We start from the raw sequence: 20,615 nt of genomic DNA on the forward strand, positions 1-20,615 counted from the left end.
TCCACCAATCGCTTGGTGGCAATATCTGTCCAATAGGAATGTAGTATTACAAGTATGCAAAACAAGTACATAACAACATCCTAGCCATTTTTTCGGGGCTTAAAAAAAAAAATAAGGCCCGGCCTTATTTTGTGAGAAACACGGTAGCAACATAGAGCCAAATGCTCCCAATTCCACCACTGATTCTCCTTATCCCTTAAATCCATGGGCATCAAATCTTGTTTCTTGATCCAATTTTGCCAATCATTTTGCTTTCTGGGATATGGGAACAGGAGGCAAGGGCAATCAAATGATTCTCACCTTACCCATAAAAACTTCCCATATAGCCCAAGTCAGCTCAAATTTTGTGATATCAGTCTTTATTTGTTAATGTAATAAGGGTGGGGTTGAGAATGAATTGCCTCCAATGAATTGCTCCCACCCACCCATCCATCGGTATCCAACCCACTCTACTAATATAGGCTCAGGGGCAAAAAATGGCTCTGCCCCTTTTAGTGATGTCATTATGTCACTAGATGGCCTCCCTTATCTCTCCAGGTCAGGCAGCTCATTTGCAGCCTCTTCTCTCCAAAGTTACCCAAAGTTACTGATTTCTGACATCTTAAAGCAAATCAAGTGAAATGCAAGACTGTGCCACTGAGCCAAATTTTACTTGTAAATTAATTGGCTGTAGGGAGAAAGGTAAAGTGAGAAAGTTATTTTTCCCAAATGAGTAACAGGTTTCAAAACCAACAGCACATGTAATAATTTACATTCCACTTTCTGTCTTCAGGAAGGAAGGTTGGTGCATGGACTGTCAAAAATAAGCAGTAACTGCAAACAAGAGGGAGGTATTGAAAGACAGAGGTGAAACCCAGAGATTTGCAGAAACACAGAAGAAAAGGCTGTGGGGGAGGGGGGAAGGTTGGGGGGAAGGGAGGAGAGAAGAAGAGAGTGGAAAGAAACCGGTCCAACAGCTCCAGGAGGAGAAGGTGTGATCAGGAAGCCTGGAATGACAGCAGGCAGTAGAGAGCAAGCAGGAAAAGGAAAAGGAATCAGTGAAGAGTTCCAATCGATACTCATTGGACCTTTAAAAAAAAAAAAGTCTACATTTTATTTCAATTCAAGCACTCTCCAAACTTCAATTGTTTCAGGGAGGTTGACAAGTAATCAATTAAATCAAAGGTTTATTTGTCAAACCGTTCAATTGCCAAATGTTATGACCAATAGTGTCGTAGTAGTTTTAACATAAAAATGGTAATAAAACACTACAAAATGAAATCCAGTTCAATCCACCCTTCTTCCCCCCACAATTTCCCCAACTGCTGGTTTCATTTTCACTACATTCAGGATCCCTACGATGGGAATTTCCATTCAATGTTCCAAGTGGCTCCAACTGACCACGTGCAAAGCAATGTGCATAAAAGGCTGCTATATTAAAATAGTGATGATAAAGGTCTCCTTCCACCCTCCTCCCCAAAGCAATATATCTGTAGAATCTCTGATTGCTGTTACAGCTCTTCGGTAGAGTTGCTGAACTATTTCCTCCTTCCTGTTGACAACTAACTTAGCCAGGGGGGAGTAAGGGAATTTCCCAGCATTTCTGCCTGGCCTGACTTCTATGACCAATCTGAGACAAGTCTATTTTTCTGCTTGGAAGCTGACCCAAAGCTGTGGCCAGATGCATTACCTCAACAAAGGACTTTCCTTTTTTCACAGGCACTGCTTGGTGCCCTCCTCCAGGGCGTTTCCAGATTAAGCTTTAATTGCACAATAGCCTTTCTCAAACACAGAATTTCACAAAGGGGTCAAATTTATTTCTTTATTATTTACTTATTCTATCTTTTCGTTGGAAGATTGTGCAGAACATTCCTTCCACTTAATGTATTTTAGAGGGTCAATTCAGCTGAAAGAAAATGACTGGTCCTAAGCCACCCAATTTTTTTTCAAGGATCGGGGTACTTTATATTTCTTTCTAGTTTTTTTTTCTTCTTTCTAATCTTTCTAGTTCTGTCCAATACCTCCCCACCGCCACCATCAGTACATCACACCAATCCCTGGTGACAATGCTTTAAAATATCTTCTGGTGTTTCTCCACTTCTTTTTTTTTTAACTATAAAAGAGAAGCAAAGATGGACAAGCTATGTAAACTGGCTGGGTATCATGAAAGTTGAAATATTGAAGACTGCAAAGAGCAATGAGAGGAGAAGAATTACAGAATTTGGAAATATTTGCAGTTAATTAATGTCACATGATACAATATCCTATATTAAATTAATAAAATATGTAATAAAATATTATTTCCTTATTTTATCAATTATATCATCCAAATGGAAATAGAACTCGGTTTCTAATTCTGTACTTTATGGACTTAAAAACTAGCGCAGCCACTTTTCAAAATGAGAAGGGTGGCATCTAAATCTAATAAATACATAAAAATAGAAAATAGTACATCATTTTACAAAACATCATAGATGAGACTGCTTATAAGACCCAAGGCTGTTGTAAACACCTAGGAAAATGCCAAATTTGATAAAGACCTCTGACAGGAATTTCCCAAATACAGGAAAGCAAATAGTTTCCAATTTCCATATGTGAAGAATGCTGACCAGTTGCTCTTTGCTTGGGAATTCCAATTGGGAATATTCAACAACTTGTTTCTAGGGGAAGAATGTCACAATGCCCTGTTTTCATAAATTATAGTACATTAATTTACTATAATTAATTAATTTTAAAAAATTAATATTAATACAGAACAAAATTCTCCATGCAGATCTTCTCATGAAGCCATCAAAACCAACCAGGGAGAATCAGCATATATTGGGAGAACTGAAGCCAAAAGAAAGGGCAAGGAGTATTTTTTATTTATTTTTTATTTTGTTTGTCAAACATGTACAACATATAGGTATGAACATAAACATGAACAAAGGAAGTACATACAGATAAATGGGGACAGTAGGCACACTGGTACTAGGCAACTGCAGGTACAATGTTATAGAATCACAGGGAGGAAGAGTGGGAGAGAGGGAGGGAAGAGAGGAAGGGAAGGGAAGGAGGGAGACGTTTTATTACCAAACTAGGTAACTTTATCAGTATTTTTATGAGACTCCACAATCTCTCAAGACTGATGGAATTATGAAACAATTGAAAGAGAATTACTTCTCATATTTGAAACTAATTTGATGTTATTATTGGTTTCCTCTATTTTGGTGCCAAATTATAAAGTATAGCTTTTTTTTTTTTTTTAACAAAACTTCCGCTTTCTTTGAAAAAGCACCCTAACTCGGCATGCTTTCCAGAAATCACCCTTCTCCACTGGCTTCCACATGATTAAAACAAACCACAGGGCAGGACCAAAAACTTCTGCCTCTGTTTATTTGGAAACTAGGTTAGATTCTTTGATCTCAGTAAATAGGGAGTAGTTCCTCTTTTCCTCAGAAAGGAACCAGACTAGATCCTGTGGAAACTGTCAAAAAACCAATATTTTATGTCTTCTGCATTAATTAAACTTCATGACCACTTCCCTTCATTGAGCTTTATACACTGAGGTAGGATAGGCTTGAATTTTTGAATAAGACAAAATTTATTTGCTTATTGAGAATTGTCTTAATGTTATGTAAACACAGATTAAAGATTATGTGGTTAGCTGACATGAAACGCAACCCCGTGAAAAGATAGTGATGCTTCTTAGATAATCTCAATACTTAAATATATGTTGTAAAAAGAGCAAGACTGGCACAGGACTGCACCATAAAACCTTGCCTATCAACTTTAGCTCAAATAAAACTAAATGAATAAATGATAAATAAGACAAATAAATAAATATTAAAACCGCACAAAACTCGATTGCAGGAAATATGACTTCAGCAAGGGTGGTCAGAGTGGTGTGCCTGGAATACTCTACCTGACTCTGTGGTTTCTTCCACTAACCCCAAACACTTTAACCTCAGACTGTCTACTGTTGACCTCACCCCATTCCTAAGAGGTCTGTAAGGGGTGTGCATTAAGTGCACCAACGTGCCTACCGTCCCTGTCCCAATGTTCCCTTTTATTTGTATCTATTTCATGTATTAATAAACATGTTTATATTTATATATATATCATCAAATGCATTGACAAAATAAATCAAAATAAGTAAGTTTGTGAGTTCAGATGTTTCTTCTTGCTTGCCTGCAACTACAGTAGTCCTCAACTTACAACAGTTCCATTTAGTGACCGTTCAAAGTTACAAGAGCCCTGACAAAAGTGACTGGTGACTGTTTGTCACACTTAACGACCATCCCCATGGTCACATGATCAAAATTCAGCCGCTTGGCAACTAGTTCATACTTATGACAGTTGCAGTGTACCAGGATCCTGGGATCCACTTTTGTGACCTTCTGACAAGCAACATCAATGGGGAAACCAGATTCACTTAACAGCTGTGTTACTAACTTAACAACTAGTGATTCACTTAACACTGTGGCAAGAAAGGTGGTAAAATGGGGCAAAATTCACTGAATAAATGTCTCGCTTAGTGACATAAATTGTGGGCTCAATTGTGGCCGTAAATCGAGGAGTAGCTTGTATAAAGTCTGCTGACGACTTGCCAGCCAAAGGATCTACTACGTGAACGCTTCCGCCTTAAGCAACTAAAGGGAGGAGAACCGCCAACCCGCAGCGACAATAAGGGGGCGGGCATTAGCCAGACTTTCAAGTCTGTGAGTTTGTGGTCTTCCGGGATACTGTAGGGAGTCGGAGGTTTTGGGAACGCAGCCGAGACACCGCCTTCCTCTCCTCGGAGCTGCCCAACTCTCCGAGTGGGGAGGAGTATCCAGTTCCCCGCGAGAAGACGGGACCCTGAAGAGTTTAGGGCGCCGCTGACGCGGGCATCTTCGCCGTCCCTCGTCCTCCGACTTTTACTCCTTCTGCCCGAAACAGAACAGTCGCAAGGGGCCCGATTCGGCTTCCGAAACTTCGAAACCTTGGATCGCTACTGAGGCCCGCGGTGCCCCGAGGTTCTTTTCCGCCCCTTCGAAGGCCACGCCGTCCTGCGAATCGCAAGACCAAAAAAAGCGCAATCCCGTACCTGGCGCAAAATTCGGTCACCTGTTCCGGGCGAGGGAGTGTGAGAAGGCGCGTCGAGAGGTGGGCGGGAGGAAAGTTTTGGGAAAGGAAAGCTGAGCGGCTCCTTAAAAAAAGGTTCGCGGAGAATAGATTCTTAAAAAGTTCGCCGGACTCCGGAGAGGAAGAGATGGCGCCCGCGAAAGGACGACTCGGGAATGATATTATGAGCGGCTGGTAAGACATAAGTCGATTGAAGTTCGGGACGTTTCGGAGGAACCGCCGGTGAAGAGCCAGTTAGGAGATTAGGATGTGATGCGAAGAAAAAAGGTTTGGAAGCGAATCGCGGAAGATCTTTTGGCTGAGATTGTCGGGGGTCGCTGGAAAGGATAGGCACCAGTGCGCCACGCCGGGCGTCGTCTGGGACCCCTTGCCTGAACTCCCTCTCGAAGGAGGGGCGCGTTTCGGAGAACTGGCCTTAGTTTGATGGCCTCTGACTGCAGCATGAGGACGAACAGCGGATCCCCCGAGGGCGGGAACAGTGCCAGTTGCTCGCCTTGCAACATCAGCTACACCCTGCCCATCATCTCTTCCAACAAGCTCCCGGACCAGCGCTTCGTCAGCCGCGGGGCCTACGGGACCGTGTCCTCCGCGCGTCACGCAGACTGGAGGATCCCGGTGGCTGTCAAATCCTTGCAGGGCAGCCTGTTAGAAAGGTAAATTTTAGGGCTAAGTGCGAATGCCTGCTGGTCGTTGCTAAAATGCCACTGTTGCCCCTCTAAGCCACCCTCCTTTTCCTGCGAGAAATTGCTTTTCCGGTCTTTCCGATTTCTCCTTGGGGAAAGCTTATTCGGGTGTTTTTATATGTGGTTCATGTGGCATTATATACAGGCAGACCTCTACTAACAACAGTTCATTTAGTGACTGTTTAAAGTTACAGTGGCGCTGAAAAAAAGTTAGCTATGACCATTGTCACATTTATGATTGTTGCAGCATCCCCATGGTCATGTGATTGACATTTGGATGCTTGACAACTGACTCACATGTATGATGGTTGCAGTTCCTGGGGTCATGTGATCACCTGCAGCCTTCTGACATGTAGGTTCACTTAACCGTGTTACTAATTTAACAACTGCAGTGATTCACTTAACAAAGGTGGCTAGAAGTCCTAAAAAGGGGCAAGGCTCGCTTAACAATTTTCTCACTTAACATTATAAATTTTGGTCTCATTGTGGCCGTAAGTTGAGGACTCCCTGTACTTAGCCATGACAACCCCCCCCCAGTTCTTGACATTGGCCACTTGGGCTAAAAATAATGAGTGCTTAAGGGCAAAGCAGTCTGATCTACTACAGGAAATTTAATTTGCACCTTAAGCAAAAGTTTATTAGCACTCTGGTGGTAGATGCTACTGTGTGGATTAGTAAAGTAACTCATAAGGAATCAGGCTGGTAAATAAAGGAGAATATTTGTAGCGCAGGGTTGACATGAGGGATCCTTGGTGCTCTGTGAACTTGCTTGTTTTCTTGCAGACATTTCATTACCCTAACTAGGTAGCATGATCTGTGTGCATGATGTTATCTAGTTTGGCTAATGAAATGTCTGCAAGAAAACAAGCAAGCTCAAGAGAGCACCAAAGTCTCCTCAGACTGGTAAATTCTGGAAGTTTCTTTCACTTTCTGTTTAGAAAAAAAGAGGAAACTCTGCAGAGTTTGGGAGGATATTAGCGTGCCTGCAGAGGAAAACAATATGATTCTGCAATATAGTTTCGGGTGGGATTCCTATAATACTTCTTGCCCCATAATTGCTATTCTGGATTTTTTTATTTGTCTTATTTTGCAAGAGAGAGAAAGGAATATATTTTTATATATGCATACATTTCTGCGGGAAAGAAAGGATAGTACATGCAGAGAGATAAATACTCTTGTAAATGAAGCATATTACATCACAGGCAAATAATTTTAATTCATATTTTAATTGAGTTAATATAAATATATATATGCATTCCAAATTTATTCTGGTTTGGTTTATGGTTTCCAGCAGGTAAATAATACTTGTACACATCTTTACAGGTGTGTCACAGGGACACATTTTGTGTGGGATGGAATCTCTAGAATTTCAGTTGGCAGGTATCAAATCTAATTGAACAACATAGCATTTGTGTTACCTATTATTTTGGAATGATAAGGGGATGGGATCAAATTCAGTTTATCTTTTCAATACATCTAATATTAGCTGGTCCTTTGAGAATAAAACTAGTACAGGAACTGTTAGAAGATCCTGCCATATTTTAAAGAGATGGATTTTAAGTGTTGTATCAGAATTCTACAACAGATATTTGAAATAACTCATTGTTTCAATGTTGAAATTAATCAGTTCAAGTTCCTAGGCCATTTTGGGACATCTTTGTTTTCAGTTTTCAGCTATCCAATCTGGAATGATAAGGTTTTCTTCATCTTGTCTTCATAAGATTTAGTTTTTATTTTTCAGATCATCCTTGTTGCTTTTCTCGAAACCTATTCTAGATTTCTTAAATTCTTTATGCAATGCATTACCAAAACTGAACATAGCATTCCTGCAGAACAAAATGAAACAATTGCAGCTCATTATTTGGAATGATGTTTCTGTTTTTGCAGTCTAAAATTACCTTTGGCATTTTTACAAACTTATCATATCTGATACATTCAGTTTTAATGCTTGTTCCAGGATTTTTTTTCAGAATTTCTGTTGTCAAGCCAGATATACCTCCGTCCTATTTACATTCAATTTTGATTGCCTAACTAAGAAAATTGCATTTGTCTCCCTGATTCTCTTCTCAGACCATTAATTTACCCTGTCAACATTGTTTTGAATTTTCTATATGTATTAGTTATCCCAGGCAGTTCTGTTTCAGTCTCAATATTAATAAGTTTTTCTTTACTTGAGTAAGACTGTGGTATTTAAGTCAGTTGTTATGTATGAGGAATCACCATTGAAACATGGTGGAATCTGGCATTGAGCTATGCGAGATGGACATAGAGAAAAACATAAAGCAGCCTTGAATTGTTGCTGTTCAGGAAGTGGCCCAGGAGGGACCCTCCCTAATTTCTTCTCAGCATTGATGGTTTATAGTTATGCAGAACATGCTTTGGTCTAGCAAGTTTTGTCTGTACCTGAACATGCAATAAAGAAATTGCTTTGACGTTTACATATGCTCTTGATTTCCCATGCCTGACATACGCGCTCTTTCAGTATGATTTTTTTTAGCCAGCTGTGTATCTAGCTAATTGTCATGCCATATAGCGTATTTTAGGTTGTGGTGGCCTGGCGGTTAAAACTCTGGGTCGTCAACTAGAAAATTGGCAGTTCAAGACCCCATATTATGGGGTGAGCTTCTACTCTTCCCCAGCTCCTGCCAACCTAGCAATTCAAAAACATGCAAATGCAAATAGATAAATAGGTATCCCTTACAGCATTCCATGCACCTCAGCGTACAGTCGTACCACCCACATGATCATGGAAGCATCTTCCAAGATTGTTGGCTCCCTCATGTAGGAAAGAAAGATGAGCACCATGCCCTAAAGTCAGACATGACTGGGCAGGGGAAACCTTTACCTTTATAGGTATCCTGTCAGATATTTTGCTGAAATCAAGATATACTTAAACCTACAGCATTCCCACAATATACAGAGGAACTGTCCAACAACAAGTCTGGCTATTGTCAAAATCTTTGCTGGCTTGTGGTAATACAACTATTGTTTTCAAAATGGTTATACATTTGTAATATATATAATCTTTGTAATTTGCTCTAGTATTTTTTCATGTATTATTGCCAGATCAAGTAATCTTGGCCCCTGGATCCTCATTTTTGCCATATCTAAAAATAGGGAAACCAATTTTCTTAAGTTGTATGGCTTACATTATTACCAAATGTGTTGGTTTGTTTACAACATTTATATAGTCACCTATATAACTCTGCGTGGCCCTCAATAAAATCATTTTTAAAACAAACTCAATTAAAACAAAATATATTTTAAGAAGTAAAAACAAAAACTGACACCAATCCATGCAAACATATCATTATCTAATCTTCCAATGCCTAGGACCAGAAATCAGGTCTTTAAGGCTTTATGGAAAAGTAGAAGGGTGGAGGCCTGCCAAACCTCAGGGGAAAAGATGTTCCATAGGACAGGGGCTGCCAAGGAAACGGCACATTTCCCGCTCCCACTGGCGCTCCCGTTAGCGTTCTCTAGCAATTCATAAAAATAATGCATAAATGTTTGGTCGGACCATTCCCCTGACCCTCAGTATTCTAGGATGCAATTCATTTGACTTTAAAGATTTAATCTAAATCTTTAAACTAACTAAAAATAAGGAGTACCTGTATTACCTACTGTATGTTACGTACGTAATGTTCTTCTTTAAGTAACTAGTACAGTGGTCCCCAATCTTTCCACCTCTTGTGGATCCCTGAGCGAATATATTGCTTTTTTTTCTTCCTTCTTTTTATTTTGATCATAATTTGGAAGTCTTTCTTTTGTTCATAGCATTCTCTGCCAGTCTTAACTCCTTCTGAGCTGGAGATTTCCTCATACCACATCGACACTTCCAGGCTTGCTGTAAGCACTCTTTCTTGAGAAGATGGCTCTCTTAAAATCTTTTAAACGTGTCCTCTTTTGCTTTGAAATCTCCATTAATGTTTTTGCATATTTTACTAAATATGTTATCTTCAATTTCTTTCCAATTTTATTTTTAGTGTTGGGCTTGTACAGTTGCTTGGAAGAATGACATTCTTCCAAGCAACTGTACGAGCCTAATGTACATGTATATATCTGACTATACATCTAAAAGTTCAGCAAGATGTGTTCACTTGTACTAAAGTAGCTTGTGAAGGGTCCTTTTTGAATACTTTGCATAGCCTTACTTTATTTCTCACCTATCGTGGGTAACTTTTCCTATTTGTCATAGAATTCTACACATAGTTATTCTCAGTTATTCTCAAAATCTCTGCTTTTGAAGTTAGAGATATTGATTCCATTTCATTCAGGTTTAGTTTTCCTTGAAATCAAGAATGCCAGCATTTCTCCACGTGTTTTTGCTACTTTCACTTTCTCAATTACAATTTCTTTCTTGGTTAATATAAAGTCAGGCGCTCCTGATGTTTTTGGTTTTCCTATATGGCAGAACTTAACTATCCAAATTGGAACATACCTAACCAGAACACTTTCTAAAATACTACCACATAAGGCATACTAACTAGAAATTACCCCTTTTCAAGACATCTGGTAAAATGCTAATATGTTACCACACTGTCTACATTTCAAAATTGAGTTGTGGAAGACTTCTACAAATATTATCAGAATAGAACTACAGTTTTGAGAAGTAATCTAATATTTGTAAAACTACTTCTTGTTAGTACAAGCAAATACAAAAAGGCAAAATCAGTATTACTCCCGATTATATTGTTCAATTACTACACAGACTTGCAGGAATATAAAATTATACATACATGTAAAAACCGTAGGCCAAAAAAGAGAGAGGAGCTTAAGCAAGCCAAGGCAGAATCAGTGGGCTGACATTAGCAGAAAAGTGGAATAAAGCATTATGTAAAACAACATAAGGTTAAGGACTGGAATCTTGACAAGATTCATTCTGTATTATGATATATGTTAAAAATCTCATTGTATTCCATATTTATTCATGCTGAATCAGCATAATCAAGGATATTTCCTGTTCAAAATGAACATAAACTTTTATTTGACTTATTTCTGCTATAAATTCCTTAACAAAAATTTTGTGATTCCTTGGCTTATTTCTAAGCTGGCAAGGAGATATATTCAAAGGCTAGTACACTATAATAACCAACAGTTATCTGTAGTTAACTAGCTGATGCATCTTGATGAAGAAGAAAAGGGGCAAGGCAGTTATGCAATGTAGAAAGAGTAGTAGACAATAAAAAAGCAATCCTATAAATTGAATACCTAGCCCTGTATAGTACTAATGTTTTGCTTAGTTATGAACTAGGTAAGAATAATAATAAAGTTGGAAGGGATCATTCTTGCTCAATGCAAAATGGTAACTAATAATATACAGTTCACCTGAATGTCCAGTTCCACTTTCCGAAGCTCAGATTAAGTGTGTGTGTGTGTGTTTGTATTTTAACTACACAAGTGTTAATTTTATTTCTGTCATCAGCTGGTCTTTATTTGTTTAATAAATAGAAGTATCACCACTTTTATTTTCAGTATTTCCCCTTAATTCAGTTAATACTTAACAGGAGAGCCAATTTGGTTAGTGGTTAAGACGTTAGGCTAGACCAGTGTTTCCCAACCTTTTTTTCGCCCCGCACCCCTAAAGAAATTTCACTCGAACCTCGCACCCCCTGAAATTTAAACTTTAGGAACTACTGAACGTGTTAAATATATGGTAGGATTGAATCTTTTCAGCTATGTATGTGACGGCCACTAAATAACGATACTTAACTCTAAAATGAAAACAAAGTTAATCCATTGCATAATAAATAAATAAAAATAAATAAAAATTACCTGGACTTTTCTCGCACCCCCTGGAATATCGTCTCGCACCCCCAGGGGGTGCGAGCACCCCAGGTTGGGAACCCCTGGGCTAGAAAGTAGTAGTCCACGAATACTAGTCCCACCTTAGGAATGAAATCATCTAGGTAACCTTGTGCTTATTACACTGTCTCAGCCCTAGAAAGAGAGCAATGACAAACTACTTATGAAATCTTGCCAAGAAAACTGCAGGACCTTGTCCTGGTAGTGGGTAGGAGTCAAAAAATGATTCAAAGACACACAGACTCCTTACTTTCCCTCTTAGTTCCTTATAGTTGTATCTATAGTTCATGAATATACCACAGATAGTTTACTGAAGACTTCCTCTTGGGGTAGCTGCTCTTATTTCCAGAGGAGAAGCCACATTCTGCATTATCATTTAAGACGCAGCCATGATTCTGTTAATAAGAAACGTGAACTCAATTCTGCCTCTACAAGATGAATCAAAGCACCTGTGGTGGCCTAGATTTTGCTCATGCTAATAGCAAAATATTTTGATTTAAAGAGATGGGAATAGAGCCAAGATATAATCAGTGTATGTGTACCTGGTTACTAAGCACCATAAGGAAACAAATGTCAGGCTGATAAATGTTTGGGGCAAGGCACAAGGTATATAGGAGCCTTGGTGGCGCAGTGGTTAGAGTGCAGTACTGCAGGCTACTCCTACAATTTGCAATTTGGCAGATGGAATCTCACCAGGCTCAAGGTTGACTCAGCCTTCCATCCTTCCGAGGTGGGTAAAATGAGGACCCAGATTGTTGGGGGCAATATGCTGACTTTGTAAACTGCTTTGAGAAGGCTGTAAAGCACTATAAAGTGGTATATAAGTCTTAAGTGTTATTGCTATTGCTATATGTGTTATGAAATAACTTGGTAACAAAAAAAAATCACCAATTCATACAGTTTATGCTTCTTTATTTTGGTAGGTATCCAACTCTTTACTTTAAAGTGACATTTTCCCCAATAAAACAAAAGTGATAGAATAAGAATTGAGTAATAAAAAATAATAAATCGAGTAAGAAAAGAATAAAATTCATTTAAAATCAAGCAAGCACAATTTGTGTTTTGAAAAGATCATTATTTACTTGGCTCTAACTCTCTCAGCCATCAGAAGGCTGGTAAGATCTGGCTTTTTCCTTATGTTTTAGACTTGGGATGTTATGCTTTCCCATTCGCAAGTTACATTATTATTTTAATTTTGGGCTAATTGTGGGTTTCTTTTATACAGACTTTTTTTTTTTTGCAAATGTATTTAAAATGAGCAGCCATATACATTTTATAAATAAATAAAGCAGGAAAGGTCACTTGAGCAAATTCTGTCCAATTTAGGTACTGGGCAGGTTTAAACAGTCTTTAATACAGTATTGCAGATCCCTAATATTAAGCATTACCTAAAGTAATTATGAAGGTATGCAACTTCTCTTAATGTAGCATGTGCAAAAATAAGCAGAGGCAGGACTTTTTTTATCAAGTGAGAATATTTAAGTATTAAAACAAGCACCTTAAACCTATATCATAGATAAAGAACCCATTTTGCTCTTTCACTGTCCCATTCCTGTAGGTAAGGTAAAGGTTCCCCTGCACATGCATGCTAGTCGTTTCCAGCTAGAGTTCTCATCTCCGTTTCTAAGCCGAAGAGCCAGCGCTGTCCAAAGAAGTCTCCCTGGTCATGTGGCCGGCATGACTAAATGCCGAAGGCGCATGGATCATTGTCACCTTCGCACCAAAGTGGTCCCTATTTTTCTACTTGCATTTTTTTACCTGCTTTAGAACTGCTAGATTGGCAGAAGCTGGGACAAGTAACGGGAGCTCACTCCATTACACAGCACTAGGGATTCGAACCGCTGAACTGCCGACTTTCTGATTGACAACCTCAGCGTCTTAGCCACTGTGTCCCAATCCTATACCTTCCCCAAAATGTAACCTACTGTTTGGCGGGGGGGAGACTCTGAAGGCTGAAAACAGGCATAGTTTTGTTTTTTGAGAAGAAAGTTGCAGAGATACATCAAGACTATCAAGATATTCAGTAATGGCAAGTCACTTTTGTATTATTATTAAGAAAACCATGGGGGGGACCTCATGTAGTCATCAGATTCTGAGCTTGTCTCAAGAGAAATTGCCTTTTTGCAAATTTAAACACCCCTTAAAATAAGTGCTAGGTCACTATGTCTTTCAAATTCCCAGCCAGTTATGAAAGGATGATAGTTTTATATAAAAGGCACGTGTAACTTTCTGACCTTTAAGTGGGAACATTTTGGAAGCAATAACCAGCAGACTAGAACCAAAAATAAATAATAACTAGATTTAATCAGAATACAGTATGTATGATTATTCCTATTTACTTTTTTGATTTTCAAAATTGCACTTTAGCAATAACCTTCAGAGATAGGTTACATGGCTGCACCTAAGAGTTGGGGCTACTGGTTTTGCAGTTTTAGGAAGATTATTTGCCTTCTGATAAATTATTAACAGCAAAGCTGTATTCTGAGAAGCCTTTGTGAAGAAATGACAGGACAACCATGTGTGTGACTCACGCATGCTTTTCTCACAAGCCTGTTGTAAAATGTACAAAAGGGGAACTCCATAGACATTTTCCAGACAGTGAGATGTGATTTTTGGGAGGAGCAGATGATGTATCTCTCCCTAAAAGAAAAATATTGCTTCCCTCTTGAAATGTGAATAGAAGCAGAAACGTAGAAAACTGAGGGCAATTTCCTATATGGATTAGTGTGTCAGTTTATCATGGTGTTGCTTGTCACTTTCTAATGAATAATATGTTAGCAGTTCCTAGAATTATGTCCTTTGCATTAAACAAAGCCCACTTCCAATCCAACTCATTGGCTGATTGTTTCTTACTCTCTGTCTATAAATTCCATTCTCACCTCCTATGGATGATATGTATCTTCCTCAATCTTGTGTCCTCTATCAAAGGTCTAGGAGTTCGAAGGTTCTGCTCAGGATCTTAGCTGTCTCTAGCACTGCACTCTTTTGGACAGAAAACTCTATTGTTTTTTATGGAATCTGTTGGAGCAACTCTCCTAGTTTGGAGTCATAGTCTCAAGTGTTCCTACCATCACTGGGACCACTTTGGCCTTTACTTTCCACTTTCCTTTGCTTTCTAGTTCCTCCTTGGTACTTTTCCTTCTTCTCATACTTCTTCTTGATGTTGCTGTAATTGGGCACTGCTCTATCATCACCACTGTCTTCTGATGAGTGGCTGGATAATATAGCATACGTTATAATGCCACTTTTGATGTGGGATTCTTGGATTCAACTCCTGGCTGATACCTATCTTACCAATGGGGATCCTTGGGCAAAAGCTCCCTAACGCTTCACCTACCTACCTCAAAAGTGTGATGTGAAGAAAAAGTGTCAGTCCAGCTCAGACGTCAACTGATAAGAAGGTCCTTGATAGATGTTGGGGAACTAGGACAATTTGATGAGAAAATCTAAGACATTGCCAGATTTTTTTTCTCACATATTACACACACACACACACACACATACAGAGAGACGGGGAGGGGAGAAAATAAGTGTAATTTATTTGAATGTAACCAAAACATCTGCTCATACTGTAGTTTAAGTTTCTCCCAAAAATATCTCCAAACAAACATAGGTAATATAAAGCAGCTGTAGGAGATGACCAGGCTGAGGGAGAGGTCAAATGTCATCAATTTCCAGTCCATTTGTGCCTACAGGAGATCTAAGTCCAGCCACCTTAAATTCCATTGACTCTTATCCACTGCCAATTTGCTTTGACTGTTAGTAGTTCAGATTCTTGTAGCGAGCTTAAGCTTTCAATAAAACTTTAAATTCATTTGAACTGCCTGGATTTCCTGATTTCTTGTGCAGGCTATATTTCAAGCTTCAGTTGAAAAGAATCAAAAAAGCATTTCTGAAGCATCACCCTTCATAGTCTAGTCCTGTGATGGCGAAGCAGCATGCAGAGCTATCTCTAGGCACATGAGCCGGCCCCCGTTGTTCTTGCAGATTCCAGCATGCCAGCCAGCTGGTCTACACGTGCACACATGTGCCCCACCAGCTGGTCTTCATGCATGTATGCACGCCAGAAACTGGCTGCTCTTCCGGTTTCCAGCACGCACACGCATACTTGCTCCCGTTTTGGCATTCGGGTGCTGAAAAAGTTCACCGTCACTGGTCTAGTCTCTACTTATTGATTTCCCTTTGGTGGAAATGTTTTTGTAAAACACATACGGTACCTTTACCATTTTTAATAGACATGATATCTTAATTAAGAAGTGCCGTTTTAATATCTCCTTAAGTTCAGTGTAAGATTCCTTTTTTGTTTTTTCCCAACTCTTTATCATAGTAACTATTTCCTAGCCTACTAACATTCCTGGCACAGTTCCAAATGTGTCCACCAGCACAGCTTTATCATATCTGATCCTTCAACCTAATGCATATAGTTCTAAACCAGGGCTGTGAAACTCGCAGCCCGTGCACACACTGGCCACACCCATACCTGGTTTAGCAAAGGGGGAAGTCATGATACATCATGTGACAACGCCGTGATGCCGCACGTTTGACTCCCCTGTTCTAAACGCATTACTACTTTGTCTTGAGTCTTATATGTTACTGTTTTCTGAATTACAAAGCTCTAGTTTTGAGGATTGTACTCAGCTCCCCTATTACACAATGGCACAACCACACCTGCTTTGTAGTATGATTGATACAATTATGCCTAGGCTGGGGAAAATGCAAACTACCAGTAGACGGCAGCAAAGATGATTCTCTTTGCTGTATCTGTTCGTCATCTTGATCTTGCAGCCCGAATATGGTCATCATATCAGATGAATTGGAGACATGAAATGACTATCAGAAGATAATTATAATTTGGATGCCTTTATTAGAGCCAAAATTCTAGTTCTCACAAAGAAGAGACACTAAGTTTTCATCACAGAAACAAGATGCAGATATCTTGTATGTACCCTTCGGCATTATGTCAAATAAAACTAGTTATCCCTAACTTTTTTTTAATGATCATTAATATTTAGTTTGCAGCCGGCTTGTTTTAATAATACAGACAATAGTTAGAAATACAAAAAAGAAGCTAACATTTTCAAACGGCACTTTTATTCACACCTAAAATGGAAGCAGAAATTCATGTTATGATTTGGTCCCGGTTTAAAATTCTAAATTCCCTTGATGTCTGAACAAACTTGCTAGGACTGATTTTAAGGTAAAAATGTATAAATCTGTAGGGAATATAGTTTGCTATACTCCAAAGAATGACGAACAAAAGTAAAACTATCTTCAAAATGAAAATCCTGGGAAAAGAATTGAAAACAACTGTATATTTTGACTTAGATGCAAAGAGAAAGGACACATTTAAATAAATTAATATGTAAACAAGCCTTTTATTATTTTCCTTTAACCTTGTCTTTCCACAATGTACATTTTAAGTACTATTACCTGGAAGATAAGTAAATTTGACTATTGTTTTGCCATTTATTCTTATAGTGAGAGAGAGAGTCTCTTAAAAGAAGCTGAAATTTTACATCAGGCAAGGTTCAGTTACATTCTACCAATTTTGGGAATTTGCAATGAACCTCAGTTTCTGGGTATTGTGACAGAATATATGCCTAATGGATCACTGAACCAACTTTTATATGAGGTAAGTATGCACAATTGTAGCAAGCATATAGAGCTACTTTATTAATTTTAAAATATGGAAACCCTAACTCATATTTGCTGGGGAATTCTGGGAATTGAAGTGCACATATTTTCTGCTGAAGCTGAGAAACACTGAGTTAACTTAATGCATCAGAAAGAAGAAGAGCACATGTTCTAACCAGTGTTGTGTCTTAGTCCAGAAATTTGAGAACAAGTTCCCCATCTTCATGCATTGATATGGAAAGAAAAGTGCTTTTAGGGAATCTCTAAAAAGCTACTGAATATAGCCATTCTCCAGAACATATCATTTTTTTTCTTGATTATGTTCAAAACATTGTTATAGATTGAGAATGGATGTGAAATAGTTTTTGTTGTGTAATTAATTTTATTAATTTTTAATTGGTAGTTTTAATTATTGTGTACATAAATAAACTGGGCAATTGGTAAAGGATAAAAGTGTTAACCTAGTTGAGGTCAGTTCTTGGTGATTTAAGGAAGACGTCTTCAGGTTATCTTGACAATAGCAATGGTAATAGCACTTAGAGTTATATTCAGCTCCACAGTGTTTTACAGCACTCTCTGGTCAGTTTACAATGTCAACATATTTCTCCGAACAAGTTGAGTCCTCATTTTACTGATCTCAGAAAGATAGAAGGCTGTGTCAACCTTCAGCTATTCAGGTTCGAACTCCTGACTGTGGGCAAAATTTGCCGACCAGAGAGTGCTACATTTTATCCATAGTATCCCATTACATAGCCCATCCCATCCTGTCAATCAGGGAGAAGTTATGATGAAGGCCTTGTCAGCTAAAGAATTCTGACCGCTAGGGTCCAAAAAAGAGCCTTCTCTGTGTTGGCCTTGGAACATTCTCCCCGCCCCAGGTGAGGTAGATCCCAATTCTCCTGGCCTTTTGCAAAGGTTGAAAAACATGGCTCTACTGCTTTGCTTGGAGCTCACAGAGACACACCCAGCTGTGGGGCTGGTTAGTGCCCTGAAAAGGTCTCCCCACCTTTTAATTAACTTTTAACATTTTAATCATCCTTCTACAGCACTCAGAGTCTGTCTGTGAGGGAGATGGGTGGTTTTAAAATTTGATAAATAAATACATAAGCCGGTAGATCAGCTAGTTTCAAGATGCTCTTTCAGCCATTCCAGTCTGTCTCTCTGTATCGCCATGTGTTGTGTTCTTTCTCTCTTCTAAATAGAAAAACATCTATCCCGACATTGCTTGGTCACTCAGGTATCGCATTTTGTATGAAATTGCTTTGGGAGTAAATTATCTTCACAACCTGAGTCCTCCACTCATGCACCATGATTTGAAGACCCAGAATATTTTACTTGACAGTGAGTTCCATGTTAAGGTAAGGCTGGGCTCTTCTACGGAGAAGAAGTGGAAAAATTAGGGGTAGAAACTTTACAGTACAGAGAAAAATCTTGCACATAAGTGAGATAAGACAGATCAATGTTGAAAAGAGATGGACAGCACAAAAATCAAGAGAGAAAGAGATAAGACACGAGCATTTTACACTTGAAGTATCCCAAGTCCTACTTCCTAAAATTATGCCAAGTTTTACCAGAAGTCCTTTGAAGCTGTTCCACTGCTAAATCCTTTGAAAATGAAAAGGGGAAAGCTATAATTGCAACTTTATTTCAGTTAGATTTGTACTAAATATTCCCAAATTCTTTGCCAATTTAAAGAATTTTGCCAATTTAAAAACAATCCTCTTAACTGACTATATATTCAAGTAGTTTATTTTTTTAATCCAGTTTTCCTAGTTTTATTGTTTGAGTGAAACCTTATAGTCATCTAGCTCAGTTTCCCTGCTCAGTGAGGTACAGAGGCATCTGCAGCAGATGGCAAGCACAATATCATGACTTTGAACCCTTGTCCCTTTTTTATATATTCACTATGCATGAGTGAAATCTACTAACTACCCTGACAAGCAGCTTCAGCCACTGTTTGAAAACCTCCGTTGAGGGGAATCCCCCATTGTTCTAGCCTATTCCACTGTTTAACAGCTCTTATCAGAAAATTCCTCCTAATAATGTTGATTTCCTGTCTTTTAATTTTAACCTGTTAATCCTAGTCCTCCCCTTGAATTTCAACAGAGATCAGTTTCCATCTTCTTTTTCTACATATCATATTTTTAGAAGTTTGCAAATTTATTAAATTTCCTTTCAATTTTCTAATTCATTTGTGTGATTGATATACAGAAAAACAATATTGTGTCTTAGTAGACAATTGCATTGCTCATATTTATGTCTTAAAGGGGAAGTAAAAATCACCACTTACTGAATGAGAACTTTAAGAAGGCTTGTGGTGACCATGATTCTAGTTTTATAACATAAAACATTGCTGTTGGTAAATTTGAACTCTGCTCAAGGTTAATCTAATGACTTAAGAGTATGTCTAGTAAAGCAAGTGGCATATTTTGTGTGTGTGTGTTTGTGTGTGTGTGTACACACACACACACACACACATATGTGATGTTGGCAATTACCATATTACCTAGCTTAACAAATTCTCACAAAAAGTATTTTATGGTTTCATTCTTTAATCAGTCAGTCCCTTTTGTTTTCTGATCTGCCTGCCATTTCTTCCTCACCTTTTTGAAATAATTGTTGCAATTTAAAGGTTTTGTTAAAAAAATAAGCTGCTTCTCATAAAAGGAGCCTTTCTTTGACCAAAGTAGATACTTTTAATGGGCCTAAGCCTTTGCGTCTCTGAGCTGCACATGGTGACCTGCGCTTCTTTTCCATCTTTCAGATTGCAGATTTTGGTTTATCAAAGTGGCGCATGGTGTCCATGTCACTTTCAAAAGGAGATAAATTAATGTCTGAGGGAGGGACCATCATTTACATACCACCTGAATGTTATGATACCAGCAAAATATGTTCAAGTGTAAAGCATGATATATACAGGTATATTATTCTATTATGGATTTTCAGAACAACGTGTGCTTATTTTTTAAAATATAAAAAATTAGCCATATTGGGCATTACAGATAACATATGTAAAATGCAGTGAGATTAAAGGTCCAAAATGTTGTATACTTTGGTGTCTCAGTCTGCATAGAAATACTTCATACTTCTTTTTGGAGGCTAAGGTCAGCATTTTTTTTCATTAGGAAGATTGTTTTCTTAGTGGTGTTTCTGATCAGCTATGTATTATTTGGTATATATTTCTTTTCTTTTCTTGTTCAATAGCAGTCAGCAAAACCAATACACTTTTGCATCTGATATTTGCCATATAGTTTCTGTATACAATTATGACTTTGCCATCGTGTTATGTCTTGCATAATGCAAGTTTTTTTCATGCATGCCTTCTCTCAGGCTTTGTATTGTACACATGCTTGGAAAATTCATCCCTAAGTTTCAAATAACACACACACACACACACACCTGCATCTT

At 38.4% G+C, this 20,615-nt stretch overlaps 1 protein-coding gene across 2 annotated transcripts in view; it reads left to right on the forward strand.

Moving 5' to 3' along the window:
- The first annotated feature begins 3,232 nt into the window (after positions 1-3,232).
- The window catches only part of RIPK2 (receptor interacting serine/threonine kinase 2), a 28,587-nt gene continuing 11,204 nt past the window's right edge, over positions 3,233-20,615 (forward strand). For both annotated transcript variants that reach the window (XM_087961978.1, XM_026691126.2), the window contains exons 1-4: positions 3,233-5,738; positions 17,052-17,205; positions 18,410-18,565; positions 19,972-20,126. In XM_087961978.1, the coding sequence (XP_087818104.1) occupies positions 5,509-5,738; positions 17,052-17,205; positions 18,410-18,565; positions 19,972-20,126 (695 nt within the window). In that variant the 5' untranslated portion in view covers positions 3,233-5,508. The remainder of the gene's footprint in view (positions 5,739-17,051; positions 17,206-18,409; positions 18,566-19,971; positions 20,127-20,615) is intronic.

Source organism: Notechis scutatus, chromosome 3, assembly GCF_049901735.1.
Source record: "Notechis scutatus isolate UNSWTSFEM ecotype Mainland chromosome 3, rNotScu1.2, whole genome shotgun sequence".
In the NCBI taxonomy this organism is placed as follows: Eukaryota; Metazoa; Chordata; class Lepidosauria; order Squamata; family Elapidae; genus Notechis; species Notechis scutatus.